The sequence below is a fragment of the Lolium rigidum genome, chromosome 1, assembly GCF_022539505.1.
Source record: "Lolium rigidum isolate FL_2022 chromosome 1, APGP_CSIRO_Lrig_0.1, whole genome shotgun sequence".
NCBI lineage: Eukaryota > Viridiplantae > Streptophyta > Magnoliopsida > Poales > Poaceae > Lolium > Lolium rigidum.
In genome coordinates, this window is record NC_061508.1 from 359,583,786 (window position 1) to 359,604,208 (window position 20,423).

The following is a 20,423-nucleotide window of genomic DNA, read 5'->3' on the forward strand; positions in this document are numbered from 1 at the left end:
TTCCAATTCCAAAGCTGGGCCATCCGTCCAAGCCCATGCGCATCTCTGCCGCTCCTGACAGTCTCTCTCCCGAGTTCGAATAGGCCGCCGACGGCGCCCCAGCGGCGACGCACTCTCTCTTCCCCTCAGCGCCCATCTCCGCCGCTCCCTCCCTGTACCAGGGCGACCTCGGCGGTCACCACGGGCTGCGGCGGCGCATCCCGAGTCTCGAGGCCCATCTCCTATCAACCGTTTGGTGCGGCGGCGACGGGGGAGGCACCGGGCCGGCCTTGCTGACCACCGATGGCGACCGCGACGGGGAGGTACAGCAACCTCGACAGATCTTTCAAGCTGGCCGCTCGCTCCCTCCTCACCGCCTTCTCCCGCGAGGTAGAACCCCTTCCTGCCCTCGGCGACGCCGGTCCCACCTGTGACCTGTCGCGTGCCTACTCGAATCCCCGGGTCCTGTATGTGAAAGGGATTCGTCGGCCGTACATGCTTTCGATATGAAATTGACTCGTTATTTTCGCATTTTAGGGTGTTAACAAGGCTTTCCCATCGTTCACGGGTGCCGAAAGGGAGCGCCTGTACCAAATGTTCATCTATGTGAGTGTTCTAACCATTCCTTAGTTCACGGTTACTGCTAACTCTGCCAATCTCTGCCCTACGTGCTACTCAAACGCCATTACAAGTTTGGGTTTTTGTGTCTGTATCTGACTGTCACTGCTAGAACTTTTTTTTTTAAATCTGGTTTCCTTTCTATTTTTTTCAGGTGATCAAGTCTTTGCATGGAAACATAGAGGTACAATTGTTGTGCCCAAGCTGGTTTCTAGTGCGATTCAGAGATTTAAGATTCCATCGAGCAGAGTTTAACACATGCTCCGTGGCAGTTTGACTCATCAAGTCCTGTATATGCTGAAAAAACCATGCATCTCTAGATTTGTTTGGTGCTAGCTGACTGGCGGCAGTCTTACTTCAGAAACAGAATTATTCAATACTTTTCTTGTCCTTTTATCTATAGCGTTGTACTACTTGCAATCTGTGCAATTACATGTTTTATTCATTCTACTGTATGTGTGCCTTAGGCAGACAAGGCATACTCAATGTCTAGGCTGCTCAAACACCACTTCAGAGGTTAAAACATAGTGATGAGCTAGCTCAAACACCAATTCAGAGGGAAAAAATAAATAGTGATGAGCTATTACTGTATTGCAGTGGAAGATTAATTAATATCTAGTAGTGCCAACTCTGTCAATCTCTGGCCTGTCTCCCGTGCCATTTCCATGTGCCTGGTCACGATAGTTTGAGCAGACTTGGGCGACTTAATTTTTTCTGGCATATGCAGCTGACCTGTGAAGCTAATATCTCTTATATTATATCTGCTCAACCTAATGCTGCTCTTTTATCTATTTGTTTCTTCATGCGCATATTGATGTCAATCTATTGAAGTGATACCTTCTCTTCATGCTGCAGGAGGGATTCCAGCAATTCTGCGACGAAATAGAAGTAATTTCTTGTGCAATACTTCCTCACAATGTTGATATATTCTCAGCGTACTTTTGGGCTCAACATAACTAGCTTCTAGCTTCTGAACACCTGCGATAAATGTTGCGATTGTGGAAGCATTTTGAAGGTTTAATGCCATGACTATCAATTGTTTTAGGTTGCTACTGTCCTTGACAAGGTAGATCAGTTTGTTGAAGAACAAAATCTGGATGTGTTATCTGCAGACAAGTAAGAGCTGTTTTTTTTTGCATTTGTGACCTTGTTGGGGAATTTCTGGGTTCTAAATAATGTTCAGTTTTCTAAGAAATACGCCACAGTAAGAGCTGTTTTTTTTTTTTTTTTGCATTTGTGACCTTGTTGGGGAATTTCTGGGTTCTAAATAATGTTCAGTTTTCTAAGAAATACGCCACACGTTACAAATAAGCTGGTTAGGAATTGCAGTCAAGGTTCTGTTTTGTACTACCCAATACCCAAACCTACTGTATATAAATAAATGAATATGTTCTTTCTGGAAATCCAGCACAGCTTTTCTTGATTTGTCCTTCGTTCACAGTTACACATCTAGTTCATTTGAGATGAAAGCTCATTCAGTTACAAACCTACCAATGTGTGAATAACTTCTTTCTGAAAATTTAGCACATGTTTTGTTGATGAATTATTGTTGCTTGTTAAAAGTCAGACAATGTAGTTTACTTGGGATGACAGCTCACTCATTAACAGGATGAAAGCTCATTCAGTTATAAAGCTATATAATGTGTGAACAACTTTTTCTGGGACTTTTGCACATATTTTTGTTGAATTATTGCTGTTTGTTAAAAGTCAGATGATGTAGTTTACTTGGGATGACAGCTCACTCATTAACAGGACTAGCGTTGAAGACATTAAAGAAAGGATATCAAAGGAGAAGAAAGAAGAAATCGAATATCTGAAAGGTTTACTAGAGAAGGTATTATCCATGTAAAAGTCACTTTTCCAGAATATAGGTGTGATTAAGTTTATCATTGAATTGAGCCTTCATTACTCCATGCCCTATGGTGGGTTTTGAATCATATTTTCTTGATTTTTTACTAAGTAATACTTTAGTTCGTTGCACCAAAGCTCGAAGACTTTACCATCATCATGGTATTTAGTTGCTAGAAGTGAGCCCCACTTATTGTCAAAATTTGTGGCGCTGTAAGTGTTACAGGGCGATCACCTTAAGAAGGGCAGACAAAGCCGATTCATCATTATCTCAAGTTAATTCTGACTGGCTTTTTGCTATCACCGATAATGCAGACTGAAGAAAGGAACAGTGCCATGAAGGCCCGAATCGAACACTTGAAGGAAGGGGTGGCAGATTTCAATGACACAAGAGATGCTCTCAAGAAGGTTTTCCTTGTAGCACTGTTTCTATTGTGCTGTCTTCTTATTATACGTCTCATTCTGATTCCATTTCTTGGCACTTCTATCGCAGCTGGAGCGATGGAAGTTCTGCCTGTCGGAGCTACAATGACAATTAAGCTTCTCTGGTACTCAATGGAGTCAAAAGACACCTCTCTGTAGCTTTGTGTGGTCGTAGAGTGGAAGCTGATTCAGCAATCATGCTCCCCCAGGAACCAATGCTGTTGTGTAACATAGAATTATAGTGTGATTTGTAATGAAAAAAATGTTGCATTGTACCCTCTGAGTTGCAAAACGTAGCCGTTGTATTGGTTGCTAGTAATATATGCTACTGTTTGTTGGGTTGTGTATTTCTTTGGCTCCCGTTTCCTGCACCTAGCAGGCTTAGCACCCATAATTGATGCTTGCGTTAGTGGTCCTTCACATGACACGTGCACTGTCCTGGTTACACCGTTCTCCATTAACGTTTGTTAGTTTGGACACCAAATGATCATCTATTTATCCTCCAATTTATCGCATTTGTATATTTGAAATTCCAACTTCAAGTCAACTCTAGACTACGAGTGGCAGAAAAGAGAAAATTAGTATGCTTTTCTTGAAGAAAAGTAGGCACATGCTCTCTGTGGTTTCCACAGGACCTTGTGATTTTGAGACCACAAACATCACTCTTGTCTTAGCCACAGCATGTCCATCCAAATGGCACCCATCATCGTCCTCCACACCACCAGCAGCCATCCTCCCTGCAGCCCATCACCATGGCTGCCACGCTCTCCTCCTCCTCCTCCAAGCACTGCTCCGTCGTCAGGGCTCAACATTCACCACGCCCTTCCATCCTCTCAACATCATCAGCTGTGAGTGCTGCTTTGTGTCTCCCTCTTCACGTACTGATTCTTTCGTCCTTCCTATGGTTTTTGTTGTTGATACTCTTGTCTCTTGTGATCGTGCAGAAGAAGACTGCCTTCCATGGGGTGACCTTGGTGGACAGGCGGTGGCAGCTCAATGGCGGCGCACGGCGGAGGCTCGTGCAGGTGAACGCCAAGACTGCCGGCGCCTCCAAGAACATCGAGGTGGAGGTTGACAAGCCGCTCGGCCTCGCCCTCGGCCAGAAGCCAGGCGGTGGCGTCATCATCACCGTCAGTACTACCAGCCGCCCTCCCCTCCCATCTCCTCTACGTTTGCTTCTGCCTACTTTTCTTGAAACATACATCTGATCAAAACAACTTCCTGACTGATCCAATGAGTTAAAAAACAATGAACAGCTGCTTCATTTGCTGAAGCATGAACTGAGCTAAACTGGAAATTACCCCTGAAGGATTGCAATTAGCAACTGTGATTAAAATAGGTTGGTTTGGGATTAAATCATGGCAGGCTGTGGAGTCCGGAGGGAATGCAGCAAGAGCAGGGCTCAAGTCAGGTGACCAAGTGCTCTACACAAGCAGCTTCTTTGGAGATGAACTCTGGCCGGCAGACAAGCTGGGCTTCACCAAGACAGCCATCCAGGCAAAGCCAGACTCTGTCTACTTCGTAGTGAGCAGGTGCGCACCTGTACTTCCCCTCGCTGTCTGAATGGTTAATTTGTTCAGAGATCAGGAGCTGGCAGTACTTATAAGTCTGAATTTTAAGAAACTACTAATTTCCCTGGAAGATGGAGTGGGTTTCCATCGATCCTCACATTTTTACACAAATTCTCAACTCTCTATGATGACATCAGGGGTGGTGGTAATGTTGATGTGAAGCGCCTGCCGAAGAGGCCGGCGCCCCCTCGGTTTGGCCGAAAGCTATCTGATTCACAGAAGGTAAGATCAAGAGAGCCCTGGCCGCTTTATAGTTTCTCTATCGCCGCAAAGCCCTTCTAGGCCTTGATATGTATGTTTATAACATGCCGAATTCAATTTCCAGGCTAGAGCAACACACATCTGTCTTGATTGTGGATACATATACTTTCTATCTAAGCCTTTTGAAGAGCAGGTAAGATCAAACACGTTTCTCCTTCAGATGACTAGCGAGATCAGCTTTTTGACATGTGCAATTTTCTCCTTCCTTTCAGCCTGATGAGTACGGCTGTCCCCAGTGCAATGCGCCAATGAAGAGATTTGTCAAATACGATGCGGAGTCCGGGAAGCCCATTGGCGGTACACTGCCACCTCTTACGGTGATCGTTAGTTTGGTGATCGGCATCGCCGGAGTAGGGGCTTTGCTTGTGTATGGCCTTCAATAGGCTTCTCATTAGAAATTTTGTTTGTGGCTGTGCATCAAGTAGCTCAGCCGATTGCTGCTGTACTCTATCTAACAGAACATTCCGAGTGATATATATATATAACGAAGGGGTAAAATGTAATATGTTCTGTTTGAGGCTAATTGCAAATCCGACATTACTTGGATCATATTCTGCTATTCCCTCGAAGGGTAGTCCAGTTTCCAGACTGTTTCCAGTGTCATGTTGCTCTCAATACACTGGTGATTTCTGTAAAATGGTTATGGGATTCTGTGTGGTGTTGGTATTGAAAGGTATGCATCTTGTCGTGCACAAATATGCCCACAACCATACAAAAGGCAAAAGGCCCTTTTGGTGAGTTGTGGCTGATGAAACCATGTCTAAAATTCACCGACTTTTGACTGCAATTTTGTGTACAGCGGATTACCTAAGCTTTGTCACGCCCTCTTAGATAGCCATTATAATAAGTGGAATGGTGTACTGAAGTCCATAACTGCTACCACTATGGTTTTGTGTGGTTGCGAGCTTGATGCATGTAATGTAATCCCTGGTCCAGTTCATGATATCAGCCATCATTTTCGGCTGCTTAATCAGCTTTTATGCCGAAATGGAGGCAATAGAAGAATAGTTAACCCCTATTGAACCCCAAGCATAATCTGAGTCATGTATGACAATGACCTGACCTACAAGCCCCCAAATGTATATGCCATATTTCTCTAGGATTTGTTCATCTACCAGATTAAAGTAGGCCCCTAGACATCAGCACATAGTCAGGTAGTTAAAATTAGTTGGAACCAGAAGAAGCTGATATAAACTGCATTGCTAATCTGCCATCTTCTACAACCAGCCTACTACTACTTATTAGTGCGAGATCAGAGGTGGCATAGAGAGTAGACTGATAGAAGAGGCTGCCATGAGCTTCTGGGGATCTGCAGGTACCTCGGCTGTGTGGGGGCCATCCCGCCATGGGCCGTCTCCATTGGTACCCCTCATGGTGGTACTGGCCTTGGGGTGGGTCATCTACAACGAGACCCTGATGGGGTGGTATGAGCTGGTCACCGAGGTGCAGGAAACCGTGACCGACAATGCCATGGTCTTCATCCTCGCTGCCGGGCTCCTGCTGCTCGCCATCGTCCTCCTCGGCAACCAGATGGAGGTCGTCCTCGTGCCGGTGGTGCTAGTGCTGGTCATGCTCCTGATTCAGAACATCGTTGTTGCGGCGCTCCTGCTGCTGGTGGTGGTGTACTTCGCCGGAATATACTACTACCCGCCTCAACGGGGCTACTATGGTGGCGGCAGCTTCAACGGCGGTGACTGGGCATGCTCTGGGCTGGGGTTCTACATGTTGCTGCTGCTTTGCCTGGTGCTGTGCGCCATGTTTTCAGAGGACGGCGGCAACTGGTGGATTCCAGGTGTGTTGCTGGCAGCATGCCTGCTCTGTCTCAACCTATTCTCAGGTGGCAAAGTCTTAGGCTATGAATACTTCTGAACATGTTTGCTTCTCTTCAGTACAGACCATGGCTATTGGTTTATGAGATTTAGAGATGAAATGATGCATGTGTACAAAGAATGTAACTAGTATACAGTACATACTAGCAGTCAGTGATATTAACCTAGTATACGATCCGTAAAAGAACTTCTTGCCCTTTTAGCCTTCAGAGTCCACTACTTTACTTTGTGGTGGTGTGAGGGGAGTACTGATTTTTATCAGTTATCAGTAAAAACTAGGCAAATTCAGTACTTGTGAGTTGTGATCCAGCAGGAGCTGGTTTAGAACTGGTTTGCCTTACCATGCAAATATGCAATTATCACGGTACACTGGCAGGGATATGTTTGGTAAATAATAATTTAGTAGAATTTTAACGGATAGTAGATTGCGAGAAATAATACATCAAGAAGGTACATGGTTCACATCCCCAGTGGATAGAACAAATATAGTTCTCGTAATAAGATAGCATACAGGTTTCAGCCAATAATAGCTGGTTGGGCCAAATTTAAGAGGTGCCTGCGGCAGCTGCCTCCTCCAGGAGCTGCTTCACCTTGGTGATGTAGTCGCTCATGGCTTCCTCCTTGGATTTGCCTGCAAATATCATGAAAATATTAGAAACGAATGGTGATGTCCTGCAGGAGTATTAGAGTAGACAACAGGATGTTGTTGTAACAGGATAGAATGATTTGAAAAGTAAATGGACCTTTAACAGCCTCCCATGCGCACCATTTGGCTCTGTCCCTCATGTTGAATACGCCAGGTTTAGCTTCAGGAAATTATTAGAAAAGGAGTAAGTACAAGTACGGCGCACTCTATCATGAACACAAAACTCACACCGCAGGCGAAATTCTGTAAGGCGGACGATAGCATGCTCATATGTGGAGTTAATGCCCCCACTAAAGTCACATCGAGAATTAACTCAAGCACTCTGAATATGAACACTTATTAGCAGCCAGATGCGTTAAAGTTTGTCAGCAAATGTATATGATGACTTTGTGGAGTAGTAACTCAAAGAAGTTCAGACATATATTACAAACAGATTCTGAATAAGCGAAAAGGAGATTACTAGACAGACTCTTATTATCTACTATCTTTTTGTTTGTTTGAGACCAACCTATATATGCAATATTAAAATTGAAGATCTAATTCAAGTATAAGCGGCAAAAGGGAAGAAAATACAGTAAAACGTAGGCTTGGCCTTTTTCTTTTTCCTCTTTTTTTTTTGTTTTCACTTGCTTACTAGAGAAATTCCTTTGTATTTCTAGCCTTGCGGGCATCAGTTTCCAGTCAATCATTTTTGTAGGATTTGGATCTCTCGAGTCACTAAAATAGCTAAGCATTTGAAAATTTTCCATGATGCTTTGAAGATATCATGTTAGACGGCATTGAATTGCAGCATTATACAGTGTCCAGCATACTGAATAAAGGAAAATATCTACTTAGCGTCAACAAATATACATACGGGTGTTCACATCCCCAACGGTGGCTTGCTTGTAGAGTCCATAGAGGATAAGCTTGTCATCATTGGTGGTGCTCTCGGGCAAGGTCTTCGCCTTCTCGGCGTGCTCTTCGAAATCCTCCTGGGACATACATAGATTCCAAATCATTGTTCAGTCAAGCTACAACCACATAGTCCCCAGTCCAAACCTTTCGGACGCATCTAAATTACTACAAATTGTTTCTATACGAAGAAAGCAGGCCTAATCCCCCTCACGCACTTTCCCAGAAAGACTCGGCGAGAAAAGGAAAATGAGGAGATTACACATGACTAGCAGGGAACTGTGGATCAGAGATTCAAACGCAGCATCAAAACACAAGACAGTCTGGATGCATGTCATTTCCTCTGCAATAGCATGAATACTTAGAACACTGAAGCTAAGATCATAAGAATTCATCGGAACAGAGTCAAATGCTCTGCATAAATCATCTTGGCGAGTCCATCTACTGTCCAGATCTCTCACCACAAGTCAATCACAACAATAACCGTCTAGCTAGTTTTTTTTTCGCTGTGATTGGAGAGGACAAGAACAGTCTAGTTGATATAACAGATCTTGGCAAAATACACAAATCTCTAACAAAATCAAAGCCTAACGGCGCTCCGTTCCCAGCCTGGATCTGTCTAACGAGAAAATCTCCGGGACGACGCACAAACTCACACTATCGTAGACCGCGATAGAACAATCAAACATGACTGGTAAACGGGATCAAATGCACGCCAAAGACAAAACAATGGGTAATCTGAATTGAAACCAAACGAGATACTTCAAGATCTCTTCTTCAGAAAATTATATGCTGATTCGGGAGGGATTAGGGAGATCCGTATACCTGCAGACCCATTGCTTGGAGGGTTTAGTTAATCTCTTCTTCTTTTCTTGGTTTCAACGATGATGCCGAGACGATGACAGTACCAGATCGATCTCAGATCCTTATATAGCGCAGTCCTTGAATTGTGTTTGTGTAGCGTTGAACACTTAAACTCTCTTATTTGATCAGTAATTACGAACAGGTCCCTCTGTTGCAGGAGCATTTTATAGAGAGGGCCTCGTATTGATTTTCAGAAACGAAAGTTTATGTATATCATAATCTCTAGGTTTTCTTTTTGCGCCGGAATAATAATCTGTAGATTGAGCAAACTAGAGTGTAGCAATTGCTCTGTTGCACTAGCTGCTCATGTGAACGGAAACATGGAGGACACAAGAAAATAGTTGACCAAAATTACTCCGAAGTTTAATAACATTGACATTACTAGTAGATGTGTCTATCATGCCATAATAAAAATTAAAACCAACTAACAACCACCCACCCAATGTATTGTTTCTATGACTTCAAATGGTTTTTTAAGCAAAAAACGACTAGGAGTGCGGAGTACTTGTATCTCAAGTTTGTTTGGTTTGTAAGACCTCTGATAACTTCTTCTTAAGGTTGGTCATAGTGCATAGTATCATATTGTAGTATGCATATGATACTTATCTATGATACTATTACTATAGTGGGCGGTATTATAGAGTAGTATCATAATCTTCTAAGTTTATTGTTTTATAGAATCCCAATACAAAATGTGTGTACAAGATTTATTTAGCATTAGCTTTTCTCGTAACCTGCGCTATGATACAGTATCCACCTATATTACTCTAATCTTATCTCTCCTAATTAATTAGATGACACATCAGTATTTTTGTGGGCCTAAAATACATATGATACTACCTAAGATACTGGCACTATGACCAGCCTAACCAAGAATAAATTTTTTTTTGCCTTATTTCAAAAAAAAAGACTGGTCAACAACTCCTCATAACTTCTGTACTTATCATGTGTAGATCTTTTTCTCGCATGTGGTGACTTCGGTCAATTTCAAGATTCAATCCGCCGGCTCAGTCTTTCGAAGGTGCTCATAGGGGTAGGGTGTGCGTGTGTGCGTTCATAGGGATGAGCGTATACACGTGTATGTGAGCGTCTGCGTTTGTACTGTATTTCTCAAAAAAAATATTGCTCTTGGCGGTATAGACATGGTTATTTTCTGTTTGCTCAAGAATATGAAAGCGGACATATTCATTGCAAGTGGTTGCACAACCTATAGTACTTGCGCCACCGGTATCATAAACACCGACTTGACTTTCTCCACCAATGGTATCGGGGCCACGATAGCGCCAGAGTGGATGGACGGATGGGAGCTGTGGGCGCAACAGGATATGTTGTCTCTCGGATCTTGGCTAGCAAGTCGAAACGATCGGGTGATTGATTGATGAGCATCTTGCAACATGCAAAGAAGGCGATCGATCTGGCTGAGGCCAGAAAGAACGGCCGCAACTACTTCAGCCTTCGCTGCTGGGATAGCCGTATAGAATCGAATTCGTGAAAGACGACGGGCATCCCTCTTGAGCGTAGAACACATTGATTCCATGGTCCAGGCGGTCCAGCCATATTGTTCGCTGCGTTTAACCATTCCTTTCTCCTGGCTTCCTGGCCAACAATATACTCCCCACAAAGAAAGATTTTCTGGGGGTCATCAGTTCCGTTTGTAGGAAAAAGGAATTCCATCAGGACAGTTCATAATCTATGCATCTATTGTCCAAAACGCAACTAACTATAATTCTATAAATGGGCATATATGGTCCAAACTTCCAAAACAACGTACATGGTCCAGATGAAACAACAACAATATCTTTATTCAAAGCATGCTCATCAGTATTATAAAGTACAGATATACATGATTTCCGAACTGCAACTAACATCTATGGTCTCAACATGAAATTAACTTAAATTTTCCATACATAACAACAATGATATGCAAACAGAAATTTATTCAAAACACATGGTCATCAGTATTTTCACAACAACTTCTTCTGTCATATAAATAAACAACAGTACTGAGAGATAAAGAGCAAGCATCCAAATCTGCATGGTTTCAAAATAAATCGAAGGAAGAGCTGAGATTAACAAGATATACAACAACAGCACAAGGATAGGAATCATTGAAGTCATAGAACAGCAGAGCATGCAAAAAAGTACCAGGTATCAACACAATCCGCTGGTCTTCTATTTCCAGCACCAAAACTAAATTCTGAACAAGTCATTGCTTATAACATTCACTAGCTGCAGGGTGAAACAAAATTATCGTATCACTTCTTCTCTTCCTTCTCTGCCTCAGCAGCCTTCTTCAGACGGGCACCAAGCTGCCGCTGGTTCATCCTCTCAACACGGAGCTTGCCATAAGCGTTGAATGCCTTCATCTCGTTGGTGACCTTCACGATCTCGACGGAGCGCTTTTCACCACGAGTAATTGGCATGTAGTCACCGTGGACCTGGGTGGCATTGGCAAGCTCTTCCGGGGTAGAATCGCCAGCCTGAGACAAGAGCTTAAACATCATGAACAGAAGAATACATCATATAAAATATAAATGTACACAAATAAGAAACTGCAGACATACCTTGACCTTGCGAGCACGCCTTGGGAAGATAACCAGGTTGGCCTTGTAGGTCCTGAGCCTAGAAACATTAGACTGCAGACCCTCAAGTGACTTGTTCTTGCGACGGTGGTCCACAGAAATGCCAATGGTAGGAGCAAGCTTCTTTGGGATTCCTGCTGCCTGCACTTACAGCATAAAAGAACATCAGCAAAACAATAAGAGATGTTACATAATAGTATCATGCATGGAAAATCATAGTAGCATCCTGATAGATAATAATCAGATCGCACCGATAATACGCTAAAAACACTAGTGTACATGCAAAACCTGAATGCATCATCTAAGGGGAATAGTCAAAGCTGTCAATACAGCAAACAATCACTAGCATAAAGTACTCACTGAACGCACAATCAAGTATTTCGAATCAGAGAACGGTGTAACAAGAGCATGCATGACAGCAACTGATGCAGAAAAGAAGAAATACTAAACAAAGAAGCAATGTGGAAGAAACACATCACCTTCAGCTCCTCAAGGGTAAAGCCTCTCCCAGCCCTTGCCTTCATGTTGTACTTCAGAGTCTGGCATTGCACAACGGGGCGAAGAGGGCCAGAGGTAGGGCGAGGGAAGATCTTCACAGCCTTCTTTTGACGAGCTATAAACAAATAAAAAATGTTAGATGGTGGCTGGTTAGGGATACTGCACATAATCACATTATTAAAGATCAAGTGTACCCATCTAATCAAACAAATGCAGATACCACTCCATGGGCATCAGATGTATACCGAAATTCAAAAGGAATGCAAACTGACATGGCACTGAACAGACATACTTCAGACATATGGCGGTCAGACATATTGCGGGTATGTAGATTCCAGTTACAAAAGTTCAGGTGGGTTTACTGGAAACAATTAACTGGCCTGCTGATTAACAAAAAATATTCGCCAACAAAGAAACACAAATACTACACATAGAGAATTCAGGTGCCAGAAGAAGAATACATTTCTTCACTTCAGGGCAAACATAACTTCTGAGCATTGCATAAATAACTAAAGAGATCAAATGATGGCAATGTGTGACAGACTAATAACCTATTCAAGCTAATACATGTCAAGAAACAGGTTCAAATTTCACTAACCAGGATTACTCTAACAATTATTGTCATGGCAAACATGACTGCTATCACCAAGCAATACATGACATGCACAATTATCAGTGTGTGGCTGATAAACAGGCATACAACGAAAAAGGGAGGTTGCTCACCAATGCGACGCCTCAGCTTGCGGGCAGGCTGGTTGAACCAGGTCTTGACATGGCTCTGCCAATCTTTTTTACAGTTGCCGCTGGGGATAACGTTGTTGTGCTTCACCATTTCGCCCCTTTTTGCTTACCTGCACAGGATCACGTCACCGAGGCAAACACATCAACACAGGAACAAAACAATGCAGCAAGTTATCTCCTCTGGGCAAGATCTAGTAAAATCAGCTTATCCAGCGCTTGCAACGCATCATCGGGACAGAGGAGATGATTTCGTCAGGCCGGGAAAGGGAAGGAGACGAGCGAGGGAGCGAACAAACCTGCACGACGGCAGCGGCGTAGCGGAGGCGGGGGCGGGGGCGGAGGACGAAGTGCGGCGACGGAGGAGCCGGGGTTTGGTCTAGGATGCGTGCTTATAAGCGACCCCTAGATTGGACGGCCGAGATCTTCTCATCCTCCGACGCTGCCTGGCCTCGTCGTGGGCCAGCCTACGGAATATGTTCTACTGGGTCGAGGATCATGGAGCAGATGGCCTGTTTTGCCTAAACTCCATCCTTCTCTATTTTCATTCAGTATGCATATGGTCAATGGATGTCATTTACCTACCTTATCATGGGCCGGCAGCACATTATCATTTTTTTTCCTTCCTTTGTATCTGTGTCTCTAAAATTATTTTTTTATTTTTGTTTTTATTTATTTTCAGACTTTTGTTTATCTTCCATTGTAGTTTTTATTACTTTTTACATTCTTATTACGAGTATATTATGTTGTTGATAGCCATAAATATAATTTGTTGATAATATTTTTCAAAAACGTTTATGTGATATAAATGTTTTTCCCAAGGATCTATGTTTTTATAGAATCATGTCTATACATTAAATACAAGTTTTAGGGTGATTGGCATTTTTAATAACCGTTTATCTGCCCCGATCTAACGGTGATAATTAGACGGAACCAAATTGATGGAACTGGAACCGCGGGACCGGAACCTCAAATATAATTTACCAACATTATAAAAAACAAACGTCCGTTTGAATGGCCGAAGCATCTGATTAGTGTACACAAATCTTAAAGCAACGAATAATTCATCATATTTACACATATCTTAAATCGCTCGGTGTAGATAAAAAACCACCTCATATCGGTACTATCTCGCTCGTCTCTCTCACTCTCTCCACAGCCGCTCGGTATCTCTCACTCTCTCCACAGGCCGCGACGCGAGTGACGGTGAGGACGGCGATGGAGTCCCGGCGATCCCCGCGACGGAAGGGATGGCGAGGGACGGCGGCGGCGGTGTCTCTCCCGGCCATCTAATGGAGGGAGGGGAAGGGGACGGACCAGCCGCCCCGGCGATCCCCGCGACGCAGGTGACGGTGAGGGGACGGCGACGGAGTCCCGGCGATCCCCGTGACGGAGGGGACGGCGGCAGCGGGTCTCTCCCGGCCATCTAATGGAGGAGAGGGGAAGGGGACGGACCAGCCTGCCCCGGCGATCCCCGCGACGCAGGTGACGGTGAGGGGACGGTGACGGAGTCCCGGCGATCCCCGTGATGGAGGGGACGGCGGCGGCGGGTCTCTCCCGGCCATCTAATGGAGGGAGGGGAAGGGGACGGACCGGCCTGCCCGGCGATCCCCGCGAGGCGGGGAGGAGACGGCGGCCATCCGACGGAGGGAGGGGAAGGCGAAGGGACCGGCCTGTCCCGAGAGATCCCCGCAATGGAGGGAGGTGAAGGCGACGAAGGGGATGGGACGGTGGGAAGCGCTTGTCGCCGCGGGCGAGGAGGGGAGGAGCGGCGGCAGCGACGTTTGTAGAGGCCGGAGAGGGGAGGAGCGGCGGCCGCGGCGTGTAACGTGACCGGCGAGAAGAGAAGCGGTGGCGGCGGCGGGTGGGCTGTCGGCCGACGGAGCTAGGGGAGGAAGGAGTGGGCGGCGGCCTTTTCGGCGCAACTTCACATGCCCGGTAAGCCATCGATCATTGCCAAATGCTCGGTGACCTTAGTATAGCCTACTTCGATGCCCTGTGCTTATCGGTATTTGATGTATCTCCAGTATTTGATTTATCTTCGGCGTTTCTTCGATGCCCTGTGCTTATCGGGATACGGAAGGTATGATTGTTCCGATATCGTTAGCTACATGGGTGGTGTGAACTGTGGCAAAACGACAATGACAAGAATCTGAATGCACTTAAGAAGCATAATCTTGTAAGGTTGTCCTCCTCCGATAGTTCTTTCCCCTGTTCTTGAAATTTTCAATTTTGGACTAATATTCTCTCGATGCTTCATTACTTGAACTTTTGTAATTCTGTTTCTAGGTCCAGGCCACTTGGTGAGGACTTTTCTGTTGAGCCATCTGATGAGAGGAGGCCGTTCAACTACACATTTTTACAGTATGTAAGACGGCAGGTGCATGTGTTTGATCTAAAGTAATGTATAGCTGTGACTGGAGCAAATATCTTACTATGCTTACCACATTACCGATGAACAGAAAAATCAGAAGCCGTATGGTGAGAGCCCATCAAGATACAAAAAAGTGTGATTTGTACATTGTGGCAAATCATCATTTTCGAGGTGATGGTTACGATTAGAGTGACGAGGTAGGGTATATTGCCAATCTCGTGTTGTATCATTTTTTGCATGCATTATTTTTATATTAACTTTAATACTTTACTATGCTTTTCGCCAGGATGGTGATGATGGGTCGAATGATGAAGCCCCTTTTGGTGCCTGCCTCGATGTTGGTCAGAGTGGAAAGGACGAAGATAGATCATCGCCATGAACGAATATTATCTGTGCTTTTCATTTAAAATGATGAAGCTCCTTTTGGGTCGAATTATAGTGTGCTTACCATGAACGAATACCGGTTGTCGTTGATGATTTTGTGTTTTTTAAATTGTAATGTCCGAAAGTCTTTTTGGCTTTCGGTTAGGTGCCACTTTGGCCGTAAGGTTTTTTGCCTTTGGGTTACAGATGCTCTTATGTGAAGAAAAGACTCGAATAATCAATTTATTTTGCATGAAATAGTCAATTTATTTCACTACTGAAGTTACTTGCACTATGAGTAGTCTAACAATATTTCATCGGAAGTGCCACCACCTATTGATGCATTTATAAGAGTATAAGCATTTGCAAAAGTAAATGGTAGTACTGGCATAGCCAAAAATGCGATTGAAGAAAACAACTCCTTGATCCATACTTATGTGTTAAGAGTGTAAGTAATATCTGCTAATTGACTACTACATGAGGTAGTGCCATCTGTACGGCATTCGATCGTCCAAAACCCAGAGTTGCTAGTGGCCAGATGCCCAGATATTCAGCTGCCTCAATCACGAATCACGACTACTGCGACTTATCTTCCTCGATCTGTACTATGAAACATCCTCCTCGCTGCTTCTTGATCGACTACTACACGCATTGTACCTGTCAGTGGACTTGCTGCCTGGAGGACTACTATTTTTTATGAATCGGAGCTTACCGACATCCACAGAAGCGATGCTCCCGGTGATCCCAGCGACGCTCCGGCCGATTCCCGCTACCGAGGGGATGGGCCCGTGACTCCCCTGGTGATCCCCGTGACGGAAGGGAGGGGGCGGCGACGGAGATGATGGGGCAGTGAATCTCCAGGGCGATCCCCGCGACGGGGAAGGGCGGCGACGACGGCTCTCGGCTGCGGCGGACAAGACGGGTCCCGCGACGGGAGCAGGGCGTGGCGGCTCGCAGCGGAGGAGAGGGGGTGTCGACGCTCGACGGAGAGGCCGGGGCTGTGAGTCCCGCGACGGGGGGAGGGGTGGCGGCTCGCGGTGGCGCCTCGCAGATGTGACGGAGGAGATGGGGGTGCGACGGAGAGGCCGGGGCCGTCAGTCCACGCGGCGGAGGCTGCGGGGCGGCGGCGGCTGTCGCTCGGGAAGAACACGACTCGTTGACTCTGTTTCTGTTCTGATTTGGCCCGCAGCTTTTGATTTTGGTTTCATAGTGATGCGATGAGTTGGAGTCTAAAACGTCCGTTCAGAACTATAGTAGCATTATAGAAGTTACACGAAAATTATCATTGATTTAATCAACGATCACGAAAAATTAGATTAGACGGAACCACAATTTGATAAGACGGAACCAAAGTTCCATGCCAATCACCGTAAAAGAGCTCTACATTAAAATTGAAACAATGGCAGCATTTTAGAAAAACAACAATACTTTTCATAGAAGCTAAAATATATTTTGAAAGGTTTGTGTGATCCACTTCTTTGTTGGAATAAATTCTAGATGTAAGCATTTCTTTGGCATACACAAAACACTTTATTGTGTATATATACATGAACATTGTGTTCTCGAACGATGATTTTAAGTAGTTCCTTGTTATATGATTGAAGCATGGTTTCCAAAAAAACTTACTTATTAAAAGTAATAAAGTTCACAAGCAAAATAGCTTAGAGGGTTGAAGGATCATTTAGGCCTTGTGTGTGGATAGGTAGTTCTGGTTCTCTACACGCCAAAATGTTTTTATATTGTTATATCGCAGCCCCTTGCCATGCGCCCTAAATCCACTCGCATATGTTCTTGTCATCTCACTGCATCAGTTTTATTCTCTCTGTTTCAGAATAAGGATCGCAACTTTATTAAGATGAGGATGTATCTACAACTAAAATGCATCTAGATATAACTGTATCTAAACAAAACTACGATATTTATTTTATAACGAAGGTAGTACTTGTTTCTCCCGTCTTCGCTACCTCAGCATGCCATAGGCCCACCCATGTCGTCGGCATCGATGTGTCTAGTGTTCCTTGCCCCTCTCTTCCAGTTTAGGCCTAAATTAGGTGAGGAGAAAAAATTAAAAAAAATGTGCATTCACAGATCTAGGCATCAGCTATAATTTTACGGCTCCAATTTACACATGAGAGTTGAACCACTAAAAAGAAGCCCAAGCGGGGCAAAATATCGCGTGGTGATGGGGTAAAACAATGTGTGTGAAATTCAGGATACTTTTTTTTAGCCTGTGAGCGTCCCCAGAAATATGAGACAGCAAAATCTAAAATTGGCAAAGTCACCATAAACGTCTAGCGGTTTTATCTCTCACCCAAAGAACACCATCAAGAATCCTCTGACAAACCCAGGAAATTATGAGCATATATGCGAGGTTGAAAGGTTATACCCGAGTGAGCAGATTTCGGTAAAGGGACATAAGCAACGGAATACATGATACGTTTCTTTTGCACACTTGTCTATAGGAATCTTTTATCTTCTTGGTCGGAGATTTCCAACTCCTAAGCTCCAGTGATCCATTTATTTTTAACATATCAAATTTACGTTTATGGGTTTAAAAATAATTGTAAAAAAATAATCTTGGTGTACTCAATAATGTATCCCACAAACATACAAGCAAATTTAGATAATTTATATTCTAATCTACACATAAATGCTAAAAAAAATATAGAATTTTAGGAAAATGGGCGTTACAGTTTTTTATACTTGCAAGATAAATGACTGATCCAGAATTTTTTTCTGAAACTTGTAAATATGTTTTTTTTGAATTTATTTTAAATCGTCGACATAGTTGTTGCTAGTGTTCCTTGCCCCTCTCTTCCAATTTAAGAAGAAAAATATGGGCATCCTCTTGTGTGTGTGTGTGTGTGTCAATTTTCAAGTGTAATAGTCCTAAACCAGGTGAGGGAAATTTTTTTTAATAAGTGCATTCATGGATCTAGACATCAGCTGTAATTTTTCCTTCTCCAATTTACACGTGAGTGTTGAACCACTAAAAGGAAGACCCGAATGGGGTAAAATATTGCGTGAGTATGGGGTAAAAGAATGTGCGTGAAACTTAGGATACTTATTTTATCCGCAGCCAAACTTAAAAGGGATTTTATCATTCATGCCACTATGACCGACCTTAATCTCAATTTTGCCATTTGACCAATCGAAATCTCAATCTTGCCACTTCTCCCTTAGAGTACTTCTTAGTTTTGCCATTCCATCAATCCTCTACATTTAATTTGTAATCTCTTTTATCATTTGGAGAGTGGAGACCATCGGAAATACAATTTAATATATCAAAGTTGATGAACGTTTCAGTGTTTGGAATTACTAACTGATAGAGTACTATTTATTGATTATGATCAGTGCATTGGAGAATACTCCACATATCCAATTATGTAGAAATTTTATTAATATATTTGTAACTTGGAACTATCTAATTGATTGATATTAAGATCCTAAGGGTTGATCAGAAAAAATCATTATCTCAAACTCGAACAAAGTGTTTGATAATGTTATTTTTGTAGAGCCGCATCTCCACAAATGTTCATTATTTACGTTAAATTAGTTCTCTACTCTAACAGTTCATAATTCCAAACATTGAATTATCAACACCTTTGACATACTATATGCGGGGTTTCTTGCTGTCTCCACACTCTAAATGACAATATTGATTACATACTAGCAGTAGATAGTTGACGGAATGACAAAACTGAGGAGTGCTCAAATGGAGTAGTGGCAAGACTGAGATTTTGATCGGTCAAATGGCAGAACTAAGATTAGGGTCAGTCATCGTGGCAGAAATGATAAAAACCCAACTTAAAATTAGGGAAGTCACAATAAACATCTCGCGGTCTCGTCTCCCACCGAAAAAATATCACAGAGAACCCTCAAACAAACCCAGGAAATTATGAGCAAAAGTTATAATCGAGTGAGCAGGTTTTGCCAAAGAAACATAACCAACTGAATACATGATACTTTTGTTTGGTTTCTTTTGCACACTTGTCTCTAGGAATCTTCTATCTTCTTGGCCGGAGATTTCCAACTCCTAAGCTCCAGTGATCCATTTATTTTAACATATCAAATTTACATTTATGGGTTTTAAAAATAATTGTAAAAAAAAAGATCTTGGTGTACTCAATATTGTATCCCACAAACATACAAGAGCTAAAATTTAGATAATTTACATTCTAATCTACACAGAAATGCTAAAAAATATAGAATTTTAGGAAAATGGGCGTTAGAGTTTTATATACTTGTAGGATAAATGACTGATCCATAATTTTTTCTGAAACTTGTAAATATGGTTTTCGAATTTCTTTTAAATAATGGATTTGCTAGCTTCGTGCACAGTCAAAGCTTACATCATTTGATTTGCATTGTAATTCATGCTAGTTATGAGTTACAACTGAAATTTGATGGCATCATCTGACTGATAACGTCGATCGAGAAATAGTCACACCCTTTAAATGAATGATCGCTGGATAGCTAAGAGCATCACTAGTAGAGCTCCTAAACTCTCAAATCTTCAAAGCACTTTAAAGGTTGAGAATGATCATTTTTTGGGCACTTTTGAGGGGTGAAAAACAGGGGCAAAGACTAGAACCTGTCAAACCCTTAGAAGTGAGGATTGAGGGCAAAGACTAGAACCCTTAAACACTTAAAAACATTCATTTGATATATCACAGTTATCATCATCTCAATAACGGTCTGAAGCACATAATAATCATTCTAGTTATTATTACAACACCAAATAGTACTTTGAAGCACATAATAAGCATTCAAGTTATTACAATAATTGTTCAAATCAAATAGGACATAGAAAAGTAAAACAAAGATAGATCATGGGCCTTGGCGCCGCCCATCAAGTCTTTGCATCCTCGATCGCACGATGTGCTTCAAGAAAAGCTTGTATGCGACAAGGATTTCTTTTCGGTTGCACACGGG

General features: G+C 43.1%; 5 protein-coding genes across 6 annotated transcripts; 3 read left to right on the forward strand and 2 right to left on the reverse strand.

Moving 5' to 3' along the window:
• Positions 1 to 89: 89 nt before the first annotated feature.
• LOC124684716 lies at positions 90 to 3,215 on the forward strand. Of its 2 annotated transcripts, none has more exons than XM_047218976.1 (8): positions 90 to 369; positions 517 to 585; positions 752 to 781; positions 1,453 to 1,485; positions 1,643 to 1,713; positions 2,335 to 2,431; positions 2,761 to 2,853; positions 2,939 to 3,215. In XM_047218976.1, exons 1-8 carry the CDS (start codon positions 283 to 285, stop codon positions 2,975 to 2,977), a joined length of 519 nt encoding a protein of 172 aa, XP_047074932.1. In that variant the 5' UTR covers positions 90 to 282; the 3' UTR covers positions 2,978 to 3,215. The 2 variants fall into 2 exon arrangements, with proteins under 2 accessions (XP_047074932.1, XP_047074933.1); XM_047218977.1 differs by having other exon boundaries at positions 99 to 369; positions 2,350 to 2,431.
• A 367-nt stretch (positions 3,216 to 3,582) lies between these two features.
• Positions 3,583 to 5,249, forward strand: LOC124702793. Its single transcript, XM_047234962.1, has 6 exons — positions 3,583 to 3,716; positions 3,813 to 3,998; positions 4,234 to 4,400; positions 4,577 to 4,661; positions 4,765 to 4,833; positions 4,913 to 5,249. The coding sequence occupies exons 1-6, from the start codon at positions 3,621 to 3,623 to the stop codon at positions 5,081 to 5,083; spliced, it is 774 nt and encodes a 257-aa protein (XP_047090918.1). The 5' UTR covers positions 3,583 to 3,620; the 3' UTR covers positions 5,084 to 5,249.
• Positions 5,250 to 5,993: 744 nt separating this feature from the next.
• On the forward strand, positions 5,994 to 6,630 carry LOC124702802. The gene has a single exon (XM_047234971.1). The coding sequence runs from the start codon at positions 5,994 to 5,996 to the stop codon at positions 6,567 to 6,569; it is 576 nt and encodes a 191-aa protein (XP_047090927.1). The 3' UTR covers positions 6,570 to 6,630.
• Positions 6,631 to 6,910: 280 nt separating this feature from the next.
• Positions 6,911 to 9,025, reverse strand: LOC124702807 (acyl-CoA-binding domain-containing protein 1). Its single transcript, XM_047234983.1, has 4 exons — positions 8,895 to 9,025; positions 8,032 to 8,149; positions 7,273 to 7,335; positions 6,911 to 7,160 (listed from the first exon to the last, which is right to left on the reverse strand). Exons 1-4 carry the CDS (start codon positions 8,904 to 8,906, stop codon positions 7,075 to 7,077), a joined length of 279 nt encoding a protein of 92 aa, XP_047090939.1. The 5' UTR covers positions 8,907 to 9,025; the 3' UTR covers positions 6,911 to 7,074.
• Positions 9,026 to 10,980: 1,955 nt separating this feature from the next.
• Positions 10,981 to 13,102, reverse strand: LOC124684717 (60S ribosomal protein L13-2-like). The gene is made up of 5 exons (XM_047218978.1): positions 13,051 to 13,102; positions 12,737 to 12,864; positions 11,995 to 12,128; positions 11,498 to 11,656; positions 10,981 to 11,413 (listed from the first exon to the last, which is right to left on the reverse strand). Exons 2-5 carry the CDS (start codon positions 12,843 to 12,845, stop codon positions 11,189 to 11,191), a joined length of 627 nt encoding a protein of 208 aa, XP_047074934.1. The 5' UTR covers positions 12,846 to 12,864; positions 13,051 to 13,102; the 3' UTR covers positions 10,981 to 11,188.
• Positions 13,103 to 20,423: the final 7,321 nt, after the last annotated feature.

What these genes read in the sequence shown, in the direction of transcription:
- LOC124702802 (XM_047234971.1), top strand. Translation starts at nt 5,994, where the DNA reads ATGAGCTTCTGGGGATCTGCAGGTACCTCGGCTGTGTGGGGGCCATCC.
- LOC124702793 (XM_047234962.1), top strand. Translation starts at nt 3,621, where the DNA reads ATGGCTGCCACGCTCTCCTCCTCCTCCTCCAAGCACTGCTCCGTCGTC. An exon ending in GCGGTGGCGTCATCATCACC is followed by an intron (nt 3,999 to 4,233) that starts GTCAGTACTACC and finishes AAATCATGGCAG; the next exon opens with GCTGTGGAGTCCGGAGGGAA. An exon ending in AGCTATCTGATTCACAGAAG is followed by an intron (nt 4,662 to 4,764) that starts GTAAGATCAAGA and finishes TTCAATTTCCAG; the next exon opens with GCTAGAGCAACACACATCTG.
- LOC124684717 (XM_047218978.1), bottom strand. Translation starts at nt 12,845, where the DNA reads ATGGTGAAGCACAACAACGTTATCCCCAGCGGCAACTGTAAAAAAGAT. An exon ending in TTACCCTTGAGGAGCTGAAG is followed by an intron (nt 11,657 to 11,994) that starts GTGATGTGTTTC and finishes CTGTAAGTGCAG; the next exon opens with GCAGCAGGAATCCCAAAGAA. An exon ending in GGCGTGCTCGCAAGGTCAAG is followed by an intron (nt 11,414 to 11,497) that starts GTATGTCTGCAG and finishes CTCTTGTCTCAG; the next exon opens with GCTGGCGATTCTACCCCGGA.
- LOC124684716 (XM_047218976.1), top strand. Translation starts at nt 283, where the DNA reads ATGGCGACCGCGACGGGGAGGTACAGCAACCTCGACAGATCTTTCAAG. An exon ending in TGAAAGGTTTACTAGAGAAG is followed by an intron (nt 2,432 to 2,760) that starts GTATTATCCATG and finishes CCGATAATGCAG; the next exon opens with ACTGAAGAAAGGAACAGTGC. An exon ending in CAAGAGATGCTCTCAAGAAG is followed by an intron (nt 2,854 to 2,938) that starts GTTTTCCTTGTA and finishes CTTCTATCGCAG; the next exon opens with CTGGAGCGATGGAAGTTCTG.
- LOC124702807 (XM_047234983.1), bottom strand. An exon ending in CGTTGGGGATGTGAACACCC is followed by an intron (nt 7,336 to 8,031) that starts GTATGTATATTT and finishes AATTTCCTGAAG; the next exon opens with CTAAACCTGGCGTATTCAAC. An exon ending in CGCATGGGAGGCTGTTAAAG is followed by an intron (nt 7,161 to 7,272) that starts GTCCATTTACTT and finishes TGATATTTGCAG; the next exon opens with GCAAATCCAAGGAGGAAGCC.